Here is an 18,309-nt window from a genome sequence, read left to right on the forward strand (position 1 = left end):
CAGGTACTTTAGCCAGAGACTACCCCATTAGAAATCAGATACACTGTATGCCTTCTAGCTGGGCACTTTACTAGTACATTAAGCCATATTGAATGAATCTTTCACAAAATACAGGACATTCACTGGTCTGATCAAAAAACTGTTTGGTTATACTAATATACTAATATTGCAAATAAATAACCATTTCAATGAGAATTTTGTAGTATTATTTACCATTAAAATCATTATTTTGTCTACTATTTGTATTTTTTTGCAACTCAATTCCTGCTTGCATCTGACAAATTTGAATTAGAAGTGTGTAGATGCGGTCTCTTACACATGCATGACAAACAGTAGCGAGACTATTTTACTGAAATAAGGGTTGAATTCCTGCCACAAGACCAACCAAACTATTTTTGTACGAGAGTTTAAAAAATGTCTAACTCTTCTTCTTTGAAGTAAGCAATTTTGCTTTGATCACATTAAGAAGAATAATACACTACCAGTTGGTTACTATCCATATCTCGGAAACTTTATGTTTTCATTTAGCTGAGTAGATGAGAATTCATGATAAACCTATCAAAGCTCCCATCCCTCAGCTTTGCTCCGTAGACTGGGTGATAGAAATTGTTTTGCATTCAGACACAAGACAAATTAGTCAGTTCTCTGTTCATGTTTTATATACTGTAGCATACTACTAGCAGAATGATCCATTTCTATCTCTTTGATTGTGAGATACTGAATTCCCTTTCAATGGTGGTTAGAGAGATTCTATAGAAGATGGAAATGGAATAAAGATGAAGAAATCTTCAATGAAACAATAATGTGTAATAAAAACAACATGCGCCGAGGCTTGCAATATGGAAACTCTATCACTGTAAACATATCAGTTTCAAAATGCACTGGAATGACGATACTTCACAACCTTTGAGTTTCTATTAACTGCAGTATTTATTTGTAAAGGACAAACACAATTTTAAAGATATATTTGTGAAAAAAAATGTTCACACAACAGTGGCGAAATGGAGGGTTTATTTATAAAAAGATATTTTAACAATACATCAGAAAGTCCAAAACTAATAATTCACACTAATACTTTGGTATATTTAAATAAACTGATATATTTCACATATTTCTAAGTACAGCAGAAGGGCAATTATTATTAAAAAATTGTTCCCTTCACCAGAGGTGTGGGCTAATGGAGTAGGACGAAACAGTAGTTTTTTATTTTTTATTTAAAACGCACCCACTAAGGGCTATGCCACTCGCACTGGGAGGGAACTCCTGAAAATGTACTTTTTAAATTCATTTGACATACAAACTAGTAATGATAGACCCCACAGCTAAGAAAAAGGCCATCATGCAAATAAACAAACACCTGCTTACTGGGATTAGTACCTAGTACTAAATTAAACTCTTCTGAGAGGGCAGGTCCAGTCCTTCTTTGATCCAGCATGCGTTCCCCTTGTCATATGATTGTAACTAATTAGAAAGTACAACCTGCCAGAAGAGGCTCTGTCCCATCAAAAATCCCCACTCAACTGATTTATTTGGAAAGCAGAAAGTTTACCATACATTATTGTATACATTAGGTAAGGTAATCCTACTTTTCCTTCCTGCTTTAGTCAAACCATCTCTACTGGTTTCCCAGCAATCACGCTCCTCCCTGCCTAAATCCATGGTGGTCAGGGATTGCCATTAAATGATCTTAACCAGTGCACTTACATTTTAAAGGAATTGTTCAGTGTAAAAATAAAAACTGGGTAAATAGATAGGCTGTGCAAAATAACAAAAGTTTCTAATATAGTTAGTTAGCCAAAAATGCATATAGCATATGTATAAAGGCTGGAGTGATTTGATGTATAATAAGTCAGTCAGAACACTACTTCCTGCTTTTCAGCTCTCTTGGTTTACACTGACTGGTTACCCTGGTTAGACTTGAGGGGGGGCACATGGGTCATATCTGTTGCTTTTGAATCTGAGCTGAATGCTGAGTGTCAATTGTAAACTCACTGAAGAGAAATGTACCATGTGCCCCCCTTCAAGTCGCTGACTAACTCAGAGTTATAGAGCTGAAAAGCAGGAAGTTGGATTCTGCCTGTTTTATTAGACATCTGTTCACTCCAGCCTTTATATATTACATTTTTGGCTATCTAACTATATTAGAAACATTTTTTATTTTGCACAGCCTATCTTCATCATCATCATCATCATTTATTTATATAGCGCTGTCAAGATACGCAGTGCTTTACTGCAGTTATAGCAAACAGGGAATGAATGGTGGATAACAGACAAAGATTACAGAGTACAATAGGGTTTACAAACTAAAAGGTTAGGGTACAATTGAGACATTAGGATTGTATAAACACTTTGTCATTTTTGATACAGATTAATTAAGGCACATCGAATAGGCCTCTTTAAACAGATGGGTCTTTAAGGAGCGCTTGAAAGTTTGGAAGGAAGGAGAAAGTCTGACAGCTTGTGGCAGAGAGTTCCAGAGAAAAGCAGAAGCCCGAGAGAAGTCTTGTAGAAGAGAATGGGCAGAAGTGACCAGAGGAGAAGTGAGGCGAAGATCAGAAGCAGAGCGTAGGTTTCGTGAAGGAGTGTATTTGGAGATTAGAGATGAAATATAGGGAGGGGTTTCATTATTAAGGGCCTTGAATGTGAGTGTAAGTAATTTGAATTTGATTCTAGAAGAGATTGGGAGCCAGTGAAGGGACATACATATGGGAGCAGCTGATGTTGAGCGGCGAGCTAGATGAATGAGTCTAGCGGCCGCATTTAGAATAGATTGGAGTTGTGAAAGGTGACTTTTTGGAATACCTGTGAGGAGTAAGTTGCAGTAATCAAGGCGGGAGATGATGAGAGACTGAATCAGTGTTTTAGTTGATTCTGAACTGAGATAGGGTCGTATTCGAGCAATGTTGCGCAGTTGAATACGGCAAGATTTTGCAAGTGTTTGAAGGTGTGGTGAAAAAGACAGATGAGAGTCTAAGATGACTCCTAGGCAGCGTGCCTGTGTGGTGGAATGAAAGGTGGTGTTGTTTACGGTGAGTGATATCTGAGGGACAGGGGAAGATCTTGGAGGAAATATGATGAGTTCTGTTTTAGAAAGGTTCAGTTTCAGGTGGCGCTGTGACATCCAGGAGGAGACAGCAGAGAGACAGTCTGTGACTTGGGAAGGGACAGAACTAGAAAGATCAGGAGTAGACAAGTAGAGCTGGGTGTCATCAGCATAAAGGTGATACTGAAGTCCAAATGACTGAATGAGTTTCCCTAGTGAAGTTGTATAGAGCGAGAACAGTAGGGGGCCAAGAACAGAGCCTTGAGGAACTCCAACAGAGAGTGGGAAAGTAGTAGAAGTAGAGTTAGAGAAGGAAACTTTAAAGGAACGGTCAGACAGATAAGATGTAAACCATGAAAGAGCAGTGTCCCGAATGCCAGCTGAGTGTAGAATGTCAAGGAGGAGTGTGTGGTCAACTGTGTCAAAGGCTGCAGAGAGATCTAGAAGGATTAGAATGGAATAATGACCTTTAGACTTTGCCAATAGAAGATCATTGGTTACTTTGGTGAGTGCAGTTTCAGTCGAGTGTGATGGGCGGAAGCCAGATTGCAATGGGTCGAGAAGGGAGTTGTGAGTGAGATGCTGGATCAGGCGTTTGTATACAAGCCTTTCTAGTAATTTGGATGCGAATGGAAGAAGGGAGACCGGTCGATAGTTAGTGGGAGAGCTGGGATCAAGGGAAGGTTTTTTGAGGATAGGAGTGATTAGTGCTTGTTTGTATAATGATGGAAAGGTACCGGTAGAGAGTGAAAGATTGAATAGGTGGGTAAGTGCAGGAGAGAGTGTATCAGAGATTGGGTGGAGAAGGCGAGAGGGTATGGGGTCAAGGGAGCAGGTGGTGGGTTTTGAGCTGGCTAGAAGTTTGCTAACTTCATCTAGAGTTGCAGGGGTGAAGGAGTGCAAAGTAGATGTGAGTGGACTGCACGTTGGTCTGAGATTGTTGTCAGACGGTATGCTCAGCCTATCTGTTTTTATTTTCACACTGAACTATTCCTTTAAGGTATATAAGGGATACGGGTGATATCTGCATGCTTGTGGATTGCATTTTAACTAACATTCATTGTTTATTATTATAATTAATTGTTTATTGTTATAAAAATGTATGTTTTATATGTTTTTGCTAGAAAAACTAAACCGGAATGCTCAGCCCAAACAGCAATGGAACATTTTTTGGGTCCTGGCCAATGGGTTAAAATCTATTGCTAAATATTTCTGTCTTGAATAGGAAAAGAAACAGGTGTGAGCACCAATTACATATGAAAATAACTGTACTGTTTAAACCACAAATTCAAAGTACAAACAAACAGAACTATCTATGTTTGATGGGTTAACTTAATAGAAATGATTTCATACTTCAAAATTCTGCTACATATGAGGCTTATCTAACCAGAACGAGACAGACTTTTGCTTTAATAGTGTCCAGAAATGGGCAAAATTATTTAATGGATTTTGAAACTCATTTCGGGGCAGAATTTTTTTATGGTCAAACTTCCAAATCCAACTAGGGAATTATCCAAACTGAATTCAAAGTCTGGACCTTTAAGAATTTGAATCCTACTATTCACCACCTAAAACCTTCAGAATTCTTGTATAAGTCAATGGGAGAGGTCCAGTGATCAATTTGTAGATGTTTGCAGTCTTTGGAGAAAAAACTTGAATCGAGTTTGAATTGAATTAGATTCAAGTTTTCGGGTCGGTAAAATTTTTCCGAGTTTTACATATTTGATTTTTTTAAGTAAATAATTGAATATTCACATTTTGAGTAAAATAGAATTCATGTGAGTTTAAAAAAACTCACATGAATACAATTTGATATTTGACCCTTGATAAATGTGCCTCCCTGTGTTGCCATTTTTGTACTTGTACATTATTTTGCAGGTAAGAAGCAGCTATTTTCTCAAGAGGAGCAACTGGAAGTGATGCAGAACTAAGAGGAAATGATGGAGTGTACAGTATGTGGCACTAGTGAAACAGATATTTCTGGCAGAGAAATGACTATTTCAGTAGGGAGATAGCTTGCAAACTGAAGTAATTGGGCTGTCATTTTGTGTCAGCATAGCAACACATTTTGCTGGGAAGTGAATAAGGAGAGATGCATTGTTTAGCAGCTATGACATACTGTATCAACTTAAATCTCCTCCACATGCTGGGTATGGAACACATGAACATTTTAATAATCTAACATTTTCTTTATTATGAGAAGGCTTGGGCCTGAACAGAATACAGGATAAATGCCTAAATTGCCTAATATCTTATTCAGAGTTATACCTAAAGACTTTGCTAGAGTAAGTATTTCACTCATAATTCTTCAGGAGCATGTAAGTATATCTTAGTCTTTATAAAGTTAAAATGCACAAACTGTGTCTTTATATAATAGAATATTATTATACCCATCTCGTTGATGAGAATTCATATAAACAGAGATGATATGCATAATGCTTTGAGCAGAAGTTACAGTTCAGTATAGACATATTTTCTAGAGAAAATAGGATGAAAAATAAATAATAAATAATTTGGAAGTAACATCCTAGGTCATCATTTTTTTATTTATTTTTATCTTTCTATGATATTCAGAAGATCCTGAATATAGGATGAAAGAATAACTACTGCCAACTATATAGTCTTGGAATAAATAAGTGAAGTTGAGTGCAACATCACATCCTTGGATCATAATGACTTATTTATTCTTTATGAACAAAAGTATTTTTGTAGAATTTAAAATAGCTTACCTCTTTTCACTTTAAAAACACAACAAAACATATTCCTATCTGTGACAGACTCATTGGATAGACAGAGACTTTTTGTAGGCATACGATGCAGTATTATGGTAATGTTGATGCAAGAAATTGCAGTTCTATTCCCAGATGTACATAATTGCCTTATCAAAGGAATCAAACTTCATGCTTAATTAAGTTCAGTGTTTTCTTAGTGCAAACCCCTCCATTTTCCATATGTTTTTATTGGCTTAGCTGATTAAAGATGATTTGTGGGGAAACTACTGTACCAGATAATTAAAGTTGAAAGTGTCCTTAATAATATGTTTGTAAGTAATATATAGTGAATAAAGTACCCCTCTTGTAAATTATAAGTAACCGAGGAGTTTCATGACCATATAAAAACACGAGGCAGAAGGCCAAGTGTTTTTATACAGGTCATGGAACTCCGAGGTAACTTCTAATATCCTCATATTTTGCAACAGGGGGTACTTTATTTATTATAATACACAAGTTTCAGTGAGTCATATGACAGAAATGTCATCACTACTCACCGTTTATAACTGATGACATCAGTACTCAATGTTTATAAGGATATCATTTACAAGATATTCATGGTTTTTGTGTATTATATATTATATATATATATATATAATATATAATTTATATTTCTATATTTTCTATTGAGAGAAATAATTGGAGCAGTGATTGTTTAAAATTTTCAAGTTTTACGATTTAAACCCAAGAAACAATCATTTAAAATCTCAGATAATATAAATAGGGTTTAGACACAAGTCAATATTTTTTATATCCAATCGAAGAATTATATTGTTTTGCCAAATGTTTATATTACTCAAGTGGAGCAGAAGCAGATATTGGACTGGTAAGCTAGAATAATGTGATTCAGATCCACACAAATAAATAAAAGATTGCAGTGCTCATGTCTTTTTAATGTGTATACAAATAACTATTCTGCACCAGAAATCATAACTGGCCCTTTTTTTCATGCTGTGGTACATACAGTAGCCATGCTGAACATTATACACCTCTCTGAGTGTGTTGGTTGCATGCTCTCTGTGTGCACCAGAGGTGGTGTATATTTCCCCACACAGAGAGGAAGGATGTAAAGTATAATGCAGGTAAGCTAATAAAAAACAAATGTGGCTTAAAATTCCTTCTGACTCTAAGAAGGAATTGCATAAAATACACTGCCAGGTATAGGACCGAATGTGCAAAGCTTTCCATGTCCCACCTTCCTAATGCCCTGTGTTCAGCCTATTTTTGGTACTGGTACATATCTGTTTCTCTACTTACCCTTCCAAAAAACTCATGTCATGTGGCACTGAGATCATCCGCTGAAATCCAAAATGCTAGCTATTCATTTTTCAGAATATGTGGGTGTAATATTAGAGGGTATGGCACCCACAGGGAGCATAGGGCAGACAGAGTATGGCACACACAGGTAAATAGAGTATGGCCCGCACAGGGTGCATTGGGAAGCCAAAATATGGCACGTAAGCAGAATAGAGCAGAAGACATGGAAACCTATCAGGACCAGTCTAAGATGAACAGTTAAATAATACACACTTATAATATGGGTTTGAGGTACAGTATGAAAAGTATGGGTGTGAAGTACAAATCTTACAGGTGTGAACAATACAGGGAAAGGTGTGAACAATGCAGGATATTACAGCACATGTTGTGAACAATGAAGGGGCCAGATATCTCAATACTAATAACTTTTAAAGCTTAAACAAGGTAAGCAGTCACAGCAACCAGACTTTGATGTGGGGAGGCACACAAGGGGGTTCACTGGTCTGATGCAGCCTGCAGACCACCATTTGGACAGCACTGAACTAATGTATTAATTTAGAATACTTTATAGAGTCAGTGAGCTCCAACAGTTTACAGAATCATTGAGCTCCAAAACTGCTTTAGAAAACCATAACAAGGTGGAAAATGAATGGTCGAATATCGAAGTCGAAGGATTTACCACAATTCGTTCAATCGAAGGAATTTTCCTTCGACCAAAAATGTGTTAGAAAGCCTGTGGGGGCCTTCCCCATAGGCTAACATTGAGGTTCGGTAGGTTTTACTTGGTGAAGTAGGGGGTCGAAGTTTTTCTAAAGAGACAGTACTTTGACAATTGAATGGTCGAATAGTCGAACGATTTTTACTTCGAATTGTTCGATTCGTAGTCGAAGTCGTAGTCGAAGGTCGAAGTAGCCAATTCGATGGTCGAAGTAGCCAAAAAAATCATTCAAAGTTTTTTTTATTCTATTCCTTCACTCGAACTAAGTAAATGTGCCCCTAAAAGTTACCTATAGGTCATGCTGAGAGGTTTATTTTTGTAAGTAATTGTTAGTTGAAGTTCCTAAACCTGACTGCTATGCCAACCTGACTGTCCCATCTCAGTCTGTCAGTTAAAGTTTCTAATGCTAACAGACTCCTGCTGCAAAAATATGGCAGCCCTCTCATAAGTGATCACAGGGAGTCAGATAGGTAATGTAAAAGCATTGGGCAAATAATTTATGGCAAAATTATAAGAAGCATGCTAAGTCAATTTTATGGTAGATGTAAAAAAGGGTTCATTTACTGGTGTCAGTATCTCTTTAAGTTGAAATTGTCTATTAGTTGTAACATATACATTTACTTAAATGCATCTTACACAGATGTTAGTCTTAACATAGAATTTATTTTTACCTTTCTGTGCTCTGCAGTAGACAACACATGCCAGAGGGGGTTGGGGTGGGTGGTTTAATAAAGCTCAATGCTAATAAACAACCCACAGTTCATTATTGTAATGGTCTCTGTTTGTAAGTGTGAGTTCTATGTAAGTCAAATGTTTGTAACCCAGGGACTCTTTGTAGTTGAAAAAAATCTTTATTTCTGGTGAATTACTGTATTTGAAAACTGAAAAAAAAAATGTAAAAAGTGTTTAAAGGTGAACAGCCCTTGTAACTACGGTTTGATTTTCTTTTACAAAATCTTTTTCTATTAAACTGCATATCCATCATAATCCCAGCTTTTGGCTTAGATGACAGTGAGTATACAAGAAAACCAACCCTTACCTCCAAAGAAATATCTACTTCCAGTCTGGAATTGGAGAGGACTGTTTGTTTTGACAGATGAGGCTTCATCACCATCAATTGTTAAAAATGCAAAATTTTCTTTGGCTGTAAGTCGTACTTCATGCCACTGCCCATCATTAAGACCTGAACCTGAAAGAAATGATACATTTTATGGAAAATGTATTTATTTGGTGATTTATGGATACATTTGAATAAACTTTGTCAGGGCAAAAAAGTAAGTATATGCACCAAATATTACAATAAATTGCGTAATACAGTTAAACATATTTCCCAAATAAAATATTGGTATTCCAGAGGCTAGTGTTACTATTCAGTATGCAGAATAAACCATTCCACATGATTGGGAATAAAATTCCAATATTGATGAATTATGGAAAGAGTGCTTCATTCATAAATAATCCCAAATAGTATATACATTTTTGTTACTGCACTACACCAGGCTTACTAAACAGAATTTCAAGAACAGATAAAGGATAAATTGCATTGCTCAATATTCCACCTAAGGGGGTATGGCAGGGATTCACAGTACTCCTCACACTACAGTCCAAATGATTAGCTAATACTGATGTAAGAATTTATGGAGATGGTCAAACACAATGAACTACACATATATTGATAACTGGCTTACTAAATTCGCAATATAATCAAATCAATCTGTCGTAAGTACTGTATGTAAAATACACCCAGTGCATATTAGACATTGCTTTAAAAATCTCTAAGCCAAGCCTTAGATTCTTAGAATTTTCAATAAGGATCAAATCCTTTTAAACTAAAAAGCTTTTCTAAAAATCTGAATGGTCAAAATGGTCAATAGGATCCGAGCAAGTTCCATTGACTTCTACAGGATCTCAACTACTTTTACTTGGAGAAGTTTTGTATTAGTGGTTTTTGTGTTTTTTACAATACATCTAGAATTTTTAGAGTTTTAGAAAAATTAAAAACAGGATTTTTAAGAGAAAAAATATGATTCGTTAAAAAAATAGAAATAGAAATCAGCCCCTTGTTGTTAGCAAAACTTATTTGAAGATCCTTTTTGGTTCCTAAGTCATTAGTTGACTGAGCTCTCTGCTGGGGAAGTCTGAACCAGAACGTTAGGGGGTATAGCTAAGAGCGCTGTAAAAAAAGCAAAAAGTTATTAAAATGAGTGTGTTGTTACACTAGCCAACAGCAGATTACATATATGATCAAACTCCAATTTCACATTTTCCAGGGGACCAGGAAAAAAAAGTAAAATTCAGGAAATTGTAAAACAGGGTATTTCTGTAAAAATGCTGTAAAATACAATAAAAAAATAAAAAATGTGGGAAACATCAGATTTGCAGGGGAAAACAGGGATCTTTAAGAACATGAGGCAAAACTATGGGGCCGATTCACCAAGGGTCGAATATCGAGGGTTAATTAACCCTCGATATTCGACTGGGAATTAAAATCCTTCGACTTCGAATTAGCGCAGATAGTACGATCGAACGTTCGAAGGATTATTCCTTCGATGGAACGATTAAATCCTTCGAATCGAACGATTCGAAGGATTTTAATCCAACGATCGAAGGAATATCCTTCGATCAAAAAAACTTAGGCAAGCCTATGGGAACCTTCCCCATAGGCTAACATTGAGTTCGGTAGGTTTTAGATGGCGAACTAGGGGGTCGAAGTTTTTTTTAAACAGACAGTACTTTGATTATCGAATGGTCGAATAGTTGAACGATTTTTAATTCGAATCCTTCGATTCGAAGTCGAAGTTGTAGTCGAAGGTCGAAGTAGCCCATTCAATGGTCGAAGTAGCCCAAAAAACACTTCGAAATTCGGCCCCTATGACTTAAAAACCCAGCCTGAAGCCCATGCCAATCATGCATCAAGAGGGAAAAAATTCCTTCCTGACCCCAATGGTGATCGGAAACATTCCATGGATCAAGCATTTGACATTCATTTAACATAAATTAATCCAATGCCGACACTCACAATTATACTGTATAAAGATACCGAAACTACAAAGTAACAGCACATTTAGGAAAACATACATGTTCAGTGATGGGCAAATAAATTCGGCAGGCACGAATTTGCTGCATTTCACCGCCAGTGAATTCTTAACTGCTGCGGAAATAAAACGATAACGAAAAATCTGCTGCATCAAAAAAAAATTGGTGCTCTTCAAAATTGTGACGGATGCCCATTAACTTTAATGCATTCAGACAACATAGTCACGCATACAAAATTATTTTGCCACCCATTGACTTCAATTTGTTTCGGCACAGATTCGCCCATCACTGATATTCAGTTATTAATAGAAAATATAATAGATAATATGAGAACATAAAGAAGATACTCTTGGCATTTCACAAAATATGCAAAGTGGGGAAGGGTGGGTGAGATGTTTCTACCTACTCAGACGATAAGGAAGTGAACAGCTTCTTTTCCTGACATAACATCCATCTCTTTCCCGGCCATCTCCTGCCTTAACTTATTGTTTTTCAACTAAACACAGCTACATGTGATTCTGCCCATCTCTAACCTAGACCAGTATAATCTGGTCATTCATATCCCTTGTCATGCAGCCCCTGCACTTATAACTATAACTTTCCTTTCTCATACTATATAAAGTTGATTTAAAAAAACCACCATGCTGTTTCCGATCAAACATAATTTACCTTGATTTATTTGTATCGATGAAATGAAATACACTATTCTGTACTGTGATCTGCCTTTTCATATGTGACATTATATCTGCTATATCTAATGTCCCATAGAAACATTTTTATTTTTTTAAGCATTGCATATTGATTGTTGCTCTGCAATGGACAATGTAGCATATCCAGAAAAAAAAAGTGCTGAACAGAATGTACTAATCAATATGAAACCCCGGCATATAATTCAACAACAAAGTAACAAAATATTATCTTATCCAGTTCATGTTCTGCATCAAACTTTAAAATCCAAACTAAAGCTTTAGGCGTTACTTGAGTTTTTCCACTGCAGCTGTAATTGCTTCACAATTTGACCTGAAATTATACAGTGCAAAGTCTTCATGTCACCTTTTCCTATTAATTTGAACCCAGAAATTTAAACTGAATCTCATTACATACGCTTTTAAAGAATGTGACTTCCTGCATTTCTGTTATTTACAGTATATGGCTGCAAATGGAAGATGCCTGGGAATTTAACAATTTTATTTAAATATGCATGGAATTCCTAAATCATCTGCTCAGTTTTAAAATAGACTGCCTTCTGAGTGCCATTTATCCTGTACTGTCAGCTGAATAACTCACAAAGTATTAATTGGAAAAAGGCTATCAGCTATTAAATAGGCTTTGACTAAATGTAAATTCATACATAGCCTTGTGCTGAATAAATAGCTGCAGTTGACCAGTATTTACAACACAATAACAAACAGGAAAATAATGCTTATAAAAGGCAATGTTTCATGGCAATGTAAAGGGATGCTAATGCCAGAATAATCCATGCTGTGCATATAATAGTTCCTTATATGAATAATGTTATATTGCCCAGTTCAGTGATCTTGTGGATCTGCAGATATTCATGAAATACAAATGTCAGCATCTTATAAACAGACAGTAGCTGTAATTTACTTTCTGGAAGTTGTAGATTAGCAAGAACTAGAGAGGCAACTTTATTAGGACTATGGGAGGAGGAATGAGGTGCAGATGCCAAACTACCTTTGCTAACAAATTTCCTTTAGTTATGATGATGGATGGATGCTGGGATTCTTAAATTCTGCATAATCTGCACTTATACATGTTTACTATTCATACACTTATTTATGCTCACATCATAATTCTGCTGATAAGCATGCACCTCTTTACACATGCTGGTTCCTAAATGTAAAAGTTGGCTTAAAATAAAAAAAATTAGGACAAAAAATTGGACTATGTGTTAACCCAATGTGAAATAGCACCTTATCAGAGGTAAAACCCCCATGGAAATCTAAGGACAGGGTAATGAAACCACAAAAATTGGTTAAACTATAAAAAATATAGTAATATATAGCAAAAATATAGTTTAAAGGCTGAACTCCACAAGCTGATCTGGACCCATTTGTCACCAGGTGATGACACTCATGCAATGTGTCAGATGTGCAGAATATAATGGGACTGATCGTGAAATTGCAGGTACAAGCTACATGTATCCGACTGCGTCTTCATCCGACATGTAGTTTGTACCTGTGATTTCACGATCAGTCCCATTATATTCTGCACATCCGAAATGTTGAATGCGTGTCATCGTGTGGAGACTAATTGATCTGGATCTCCTCGTGGAGTTCAGCCCTAAAATAAAAGGAATACAAATTTACCAATGTAGATGGAAAAAGTTGCAAGTTGAACATTTCATAATAAGTATGGGATTAAAAAATTTATTGAGTGAGTATATACAGTGAACATTAAATTTCGCTCCCTGCTGGGACCTTTCTCAAGGCAAACCTACCTTAAGCACAATCCATTATAAATATCCTTACTTATACTTGAGGGTGGGGTTGATTCGAGAGAGGTCCCAACAGGGACTGGAACAATATGTTGGCTGTAGAGTATGTACTCACTCAATACATTTTTTTGATTGTTGCATAATCCTGGTATTGCTGGTATTTCTTTGGAAAATGTAAGCTTATTTTATTTTTTACTTGGGTGAATAATACATATAAATATTTTTTTTTCATGCACAAATTTAACATTGTGGTATGCCACAATTCAAAACACAACTATCTGAATCAGCAACATTATTATCTTTACTCACACAGAATATTTAGAAAAAAACTTTGTTAAAATGTATATTCTGATAAATGTATTGAAAGCCAAAACAATGTGGGAACATGAAAAATTGGCAGCTGGTATGAGCTGAACCATCTTGCTTATTAAATAAAGCAATTAGTGTGAATGTCGCAGATGATAACTAATTTCATCCTTTTTTACAACTCTTTAAGCAAATATTCTAGTTGTAAATTTTGAATATATGTAAAAGTATATAAAAATATGTATAAGTATAAGAGCCTGAATTTACAATAGGCTCTCACATTGTAATAAACCACATATATATATATATATATATATATATATATATATATATATATATATATATATATATATATATATATATATATATATTAGACTAAGGTTCCCATCAGTCCTCATATTCCAGGGACCGGACCCATTTTGGTCCCAGTGAAATTCAGAATTTTTCCCCAATGGCTTCCTTTCTTCTTTTTGATTAACTGCACATTCTCTTTGCTGCTGTCAGTTACCTGAGCTCAGACACTGCTCACAATATACATCATATATATATATATATATATATACATCATATATATATATATATATATATATATATACATCATATATATATATATATATATATATATATATATATATATATATATATATATATATATATATATATATATATATATATATAGATATAGATAGATATAGATATAAAATTAGAAAAAATCTAAATTAGACCAATTGAAATTTATCAAAATCAAATTTTTCACACTCGGATGAATTGAAACAACCAGAACATTCTAATTAAATTTGATCAAACTCAATTTCTCTGAAAAAAAACTTGAATGTCAGGAAAGCTGAAAACATCTCCAAATTGATCCCTGGACTTCTCACATTGAATTAAACAGCAATTCAGAAAGTTTTAGGTCGCAAATAGTTGAACTGAATTCTTAAAGAGCCAGAGTATGATAAATCTCGAAAATCGAATTTGAATCTTTTTTAAAAAACTCAAATCGAATTTGGGTTAACTCCTTAATTGAATTTGACAGTTGACTTCTGCTGAACAAATATGGCAGCCCCCTCATACAGGAATGGGGGGATCAGATAAGTAATGTTAAAGCATTGGGCAAATACTTTCATGGCAAAATTCTAAATAGCATGCCAAGAAAGTTATGATAGATGTAAAAAAGGTTTAATTGCTGATGTCAGTTTTTCTATAAGACTGGTGCAGTGAATTCAGTACATAAATATGTCATGTTTACCCATATTTTTAGAGTTTAGTTATCCTTTAAGAGCCACAGTAAATTAATATCTTCATATTTATAGGCTCAATATATTTCTTCATTGTTTAGAATAGCCTTTGGCACAATCATTCAAACTTGGCTTATATTATGGATGCCTGAATATGTTTTTTCTTTATTCTTTAAAAAGAATGCCACACTGTAGATCCAAGCCACATTTCAAAGCTTAAAAGCACAACTATAATCCAGGCATCACTGCTATTTTCTGTTGAGTATATTGATTCTGTACAATTAATATTTCATCAAATGGAAAATAAATCAACCTCACTTTCAGAGTGTACTGTCTTTTAAAAGTATCTTTCTACAGACAGAACATAATGTTAGTGATTGTATACATATGTTAGATAGGAGAATGTACAAAGGAACTATATACTGGTTATTTTTACCCAAGGAAATATAAAAGCAATGTTGGCTCATCCATAAGTACACACATACTGTATTTACAGATGTCCAGATCAGCATCTTTGCCAATCAATATGTTTACATGAAAAGCGACATTCAGTTAATGCTGAAGCTTAATGCTTGTTCTAAATTTATGCTTCCCTTTTAGATATTTCACACCTGGGCAAATATCACGTTTTCTATTGTATGTACAGGTATAGGATCTGTTATCCAGAATGCATAGGACCTGAGGTTTTCCAGATAAGGTATCCGTTCTTTGAATCTCCATACTTTAAGTTTACTAAAAAATAATTTAAACATTAAATAACCTCAATAGGATTGTTTTGCCACCAATACGGATTCATTCAGCCTATTACAGAGAAAAAGGAAATCATTTTAAAAAATATGAATTACAGACAGATAACAGATAAGCCAGATAAACCCAAATAGGCTGGTTTGCTTCCAATGAGGATTAATTATATTTTAGCTTGTATCATGTATAAGGTACTGTTTTATTATTACAGGCAATAGGGAAATCATTTTAAAACATTTGAATTATTTGGATAAAATGAAGTTTATAGGAGATGGCCTTTGCTTAATTCAGAGATTTCTGGATAATGGGTTTCTGGATAATGGATCCCATACCTGTATTTGTGTAAAATGGAGTCTATGGGAGATGGCCTTCCCGTAATTCAGAGATTTGTGTATAATGAGTTTATATAGTGATACATACATATACAGTACTTTACATTTTTATTAATGGTAAAAGGGGAGCAAACAGTACAACAAATACAAACATATATATGAAGGTATGGGATCTATAATCCAGAATTTGATGATTTTGTGACTTGAGGGGGAGGCACATGGGTCATAACTGTTTGCTTTTGAATCTGAGTTAAATGCTAAGGATCAATTGCAAACTTACTGAACAGCGTGGCCCCCATTAAAGTCGCTGACTAACAGAGTTAGAGAGCTGAAAAGCAGGAACTTCTGTTTTGCTATGTTATGTTCGACATCTGCTCACTCCAGCCTTTATAGTTTACATTTTTGGCTTAATAGAAATAGAAACATTTTTTATTTTGTGCAGCCTATCTATTTAACCAGTTTTTATTTTTATACTGAACTGTTCCTTTAAAGGAGAAGAGGGGTCTGGATGACGACAGTACAGCAGATTCCATGGTCTGGGCCTCACTGTTGCCTGTACACCCATCTCAACTGTGCGGTCTGCTGCACAGATAATTACACCACTGCTAAAAATTGTTTAAACATGGCATAACCCCAAATGGATTATTTTGCCACCAATATCGATTATTTCAAAATTAGTTGAGATCAAGTACAAGGTCCTATTTCACTATTACAGAGAAAAAGAAAAGGCCTCACGGTAATTTCAAGCTTTCTGGATAATGGATTTCCAGATAACAGATCCCATACCTATATATTTGTAACACCAATCTGGGCAATCCAGACCACAAATAGTTAACTTGTCCAGCTATTGGTATGAGCATGATTTACATTGTACTCACACATCAGGATCAGGGCCTTCGCCAAATGGAAGCTATCGCTTTAAGGTGTAGTGCAACTACATCACTCTGGCCACTGTGCATAAAAATCATTGGGCGCCAGGAGGTTCTTATTGTGCAAACAAAGAAACTATTTATGAGTCAGAGACAATGACCTCAGGTTTACTCACATCACCAGTGGTTAGAGGAAAAAGGCACAGGCACATCACATGCAGCTTTACACATGCTGACACTCCCTTAGGACAGACTTGGCAGGCATCCCACTTCACCTTGGCAACATATTCCGGTAGTGGTCTCTGGATCAACCTCAGGGCAATCATTCTCTCCTGATTCCCTCTCCGTTGGGATCCCTATATTACAGGCAATATGGCCTGGGAGAGATACCTCCAAACTATCACTCCTATGTTGGAGCTCAGAACTGCTCTTACCTAGCTCAGCCCTGACTATATTACACTCCTAGAGTGTACTAGTACTGGGAGCTCACCTATCACTTTCTATTCCTCATTCACGGGGTTGCCTGGTCCCCGACTTGGACACATGGCTTCTCTGGGCCTTGCTGTACCCAGGCTCCCCTGGGTACACCCAGCAGGATCAGCATCCAGCAGCCAAAGAGGAAGAGGCCACTCCTTACACACACTATAGTGCAGTGTGGCAGGTTCATTCAAGGTAAAGAAACTCCATCACCCATCTTTGATAAATATGCCCCATACAATATAGAGGAGTGTATAGAATAATCATCAACATTTTCAGTGTGTTCAGAAATCAAAAATGCATTTTATTCTATATTACTGACATGAATTCTGAATAAAACTGATCATGAGAAAAAAAATCAATCTGGTTTTATTCAGGGATCTACACAAATCATTTACCTGGTCTGTACTAAGCAGCTTGTTGTCATTTGCTGTCAGATGCTAGAATCATTGAACTATGAGTTGTATTATACAAGGTTCCTTCCTACATGTTATTATGTGGCCCTAAATTGGTGAGATTCTATTTGATGAGAAAATAATAAAAATGACATGCTGGCAATCCCAAATTCAATAGGCTTTCATACTGTGTAGCAAAGCATTAATTAGTAAAGCATATAAAGCTTGATTTCACATTAACGGGCATATTTATCAAGGGTCGAATTTCGAATTCAAAAAGACCAAACTAAATTAAGTTGGTTGAATAAGTCCGTTTTCGATCGAATAGGTCCATATTCAGCTGAATTCGAATCATACGAATCTAAGGAATAATGCATTTGATCGAATACGATTCAAAGTTTTTCCCAAAGTCCACCAATTTATAGGTTCTAGGAGGTCCCCCATAGGCTAAAACAGCAATTCGGCAGGTTTTAGATGGAGAATGGTCAAAGTCAAATTTTCAAAGAGACAGTACATGATAAATTTCGATATTCTGATTTTTTTCAAATTCAAATCAAATTTGGACTATTCCCTAGTCGAAGTGCACAAAAATTAGCTCGATTTTATATTTCTTTCGAAAATTCACCTCAACCTTTGATAAATCTGCCCCTAAGGGTTCCTAAAGA

The 18,309-nt window shown here is 35.6% G+C and overlaps 1 protein-coding gene across 1 annotated transcript in view; it reads right to left on the minus strand.

Moving 5' to 3' along the window:
- LOC108719696 (contactin-associated protein-like 2) overlaps positions 1 to 18,309 on the minus strand; it is a 1,103,988-nt gene that overhangs the window by 451,399 nt on the left and 634,280 nt on the right. Inside the window, exon 9 of the mRNA XM_041567571.1 lies at positions 8,829 to 8,978. Within this exon, the coding sequence (XP_041423505.1) occupies positions 8,829 to 8,978 (150 nt within the window). The remainder of the gene's footprint in view (positions 1 to 8,828; positions 8,979 to 18,309) is intronic.

The sequence above is a fragment of the Xenopus laevis genome, chromosome 6S, assembly GCF_017654675.1.
Source record: "Xenopus laevis strain J_2021 chromosome 6S, Xenopus_laevis_v10.1, whole genome shotgun sequence".
Classification (NCBI taxonomy): Eukaryota; Metazoa; Chordata; class Amphibia; order Anura; family Pipidae; genus Xenopus; species Xenopus laevis.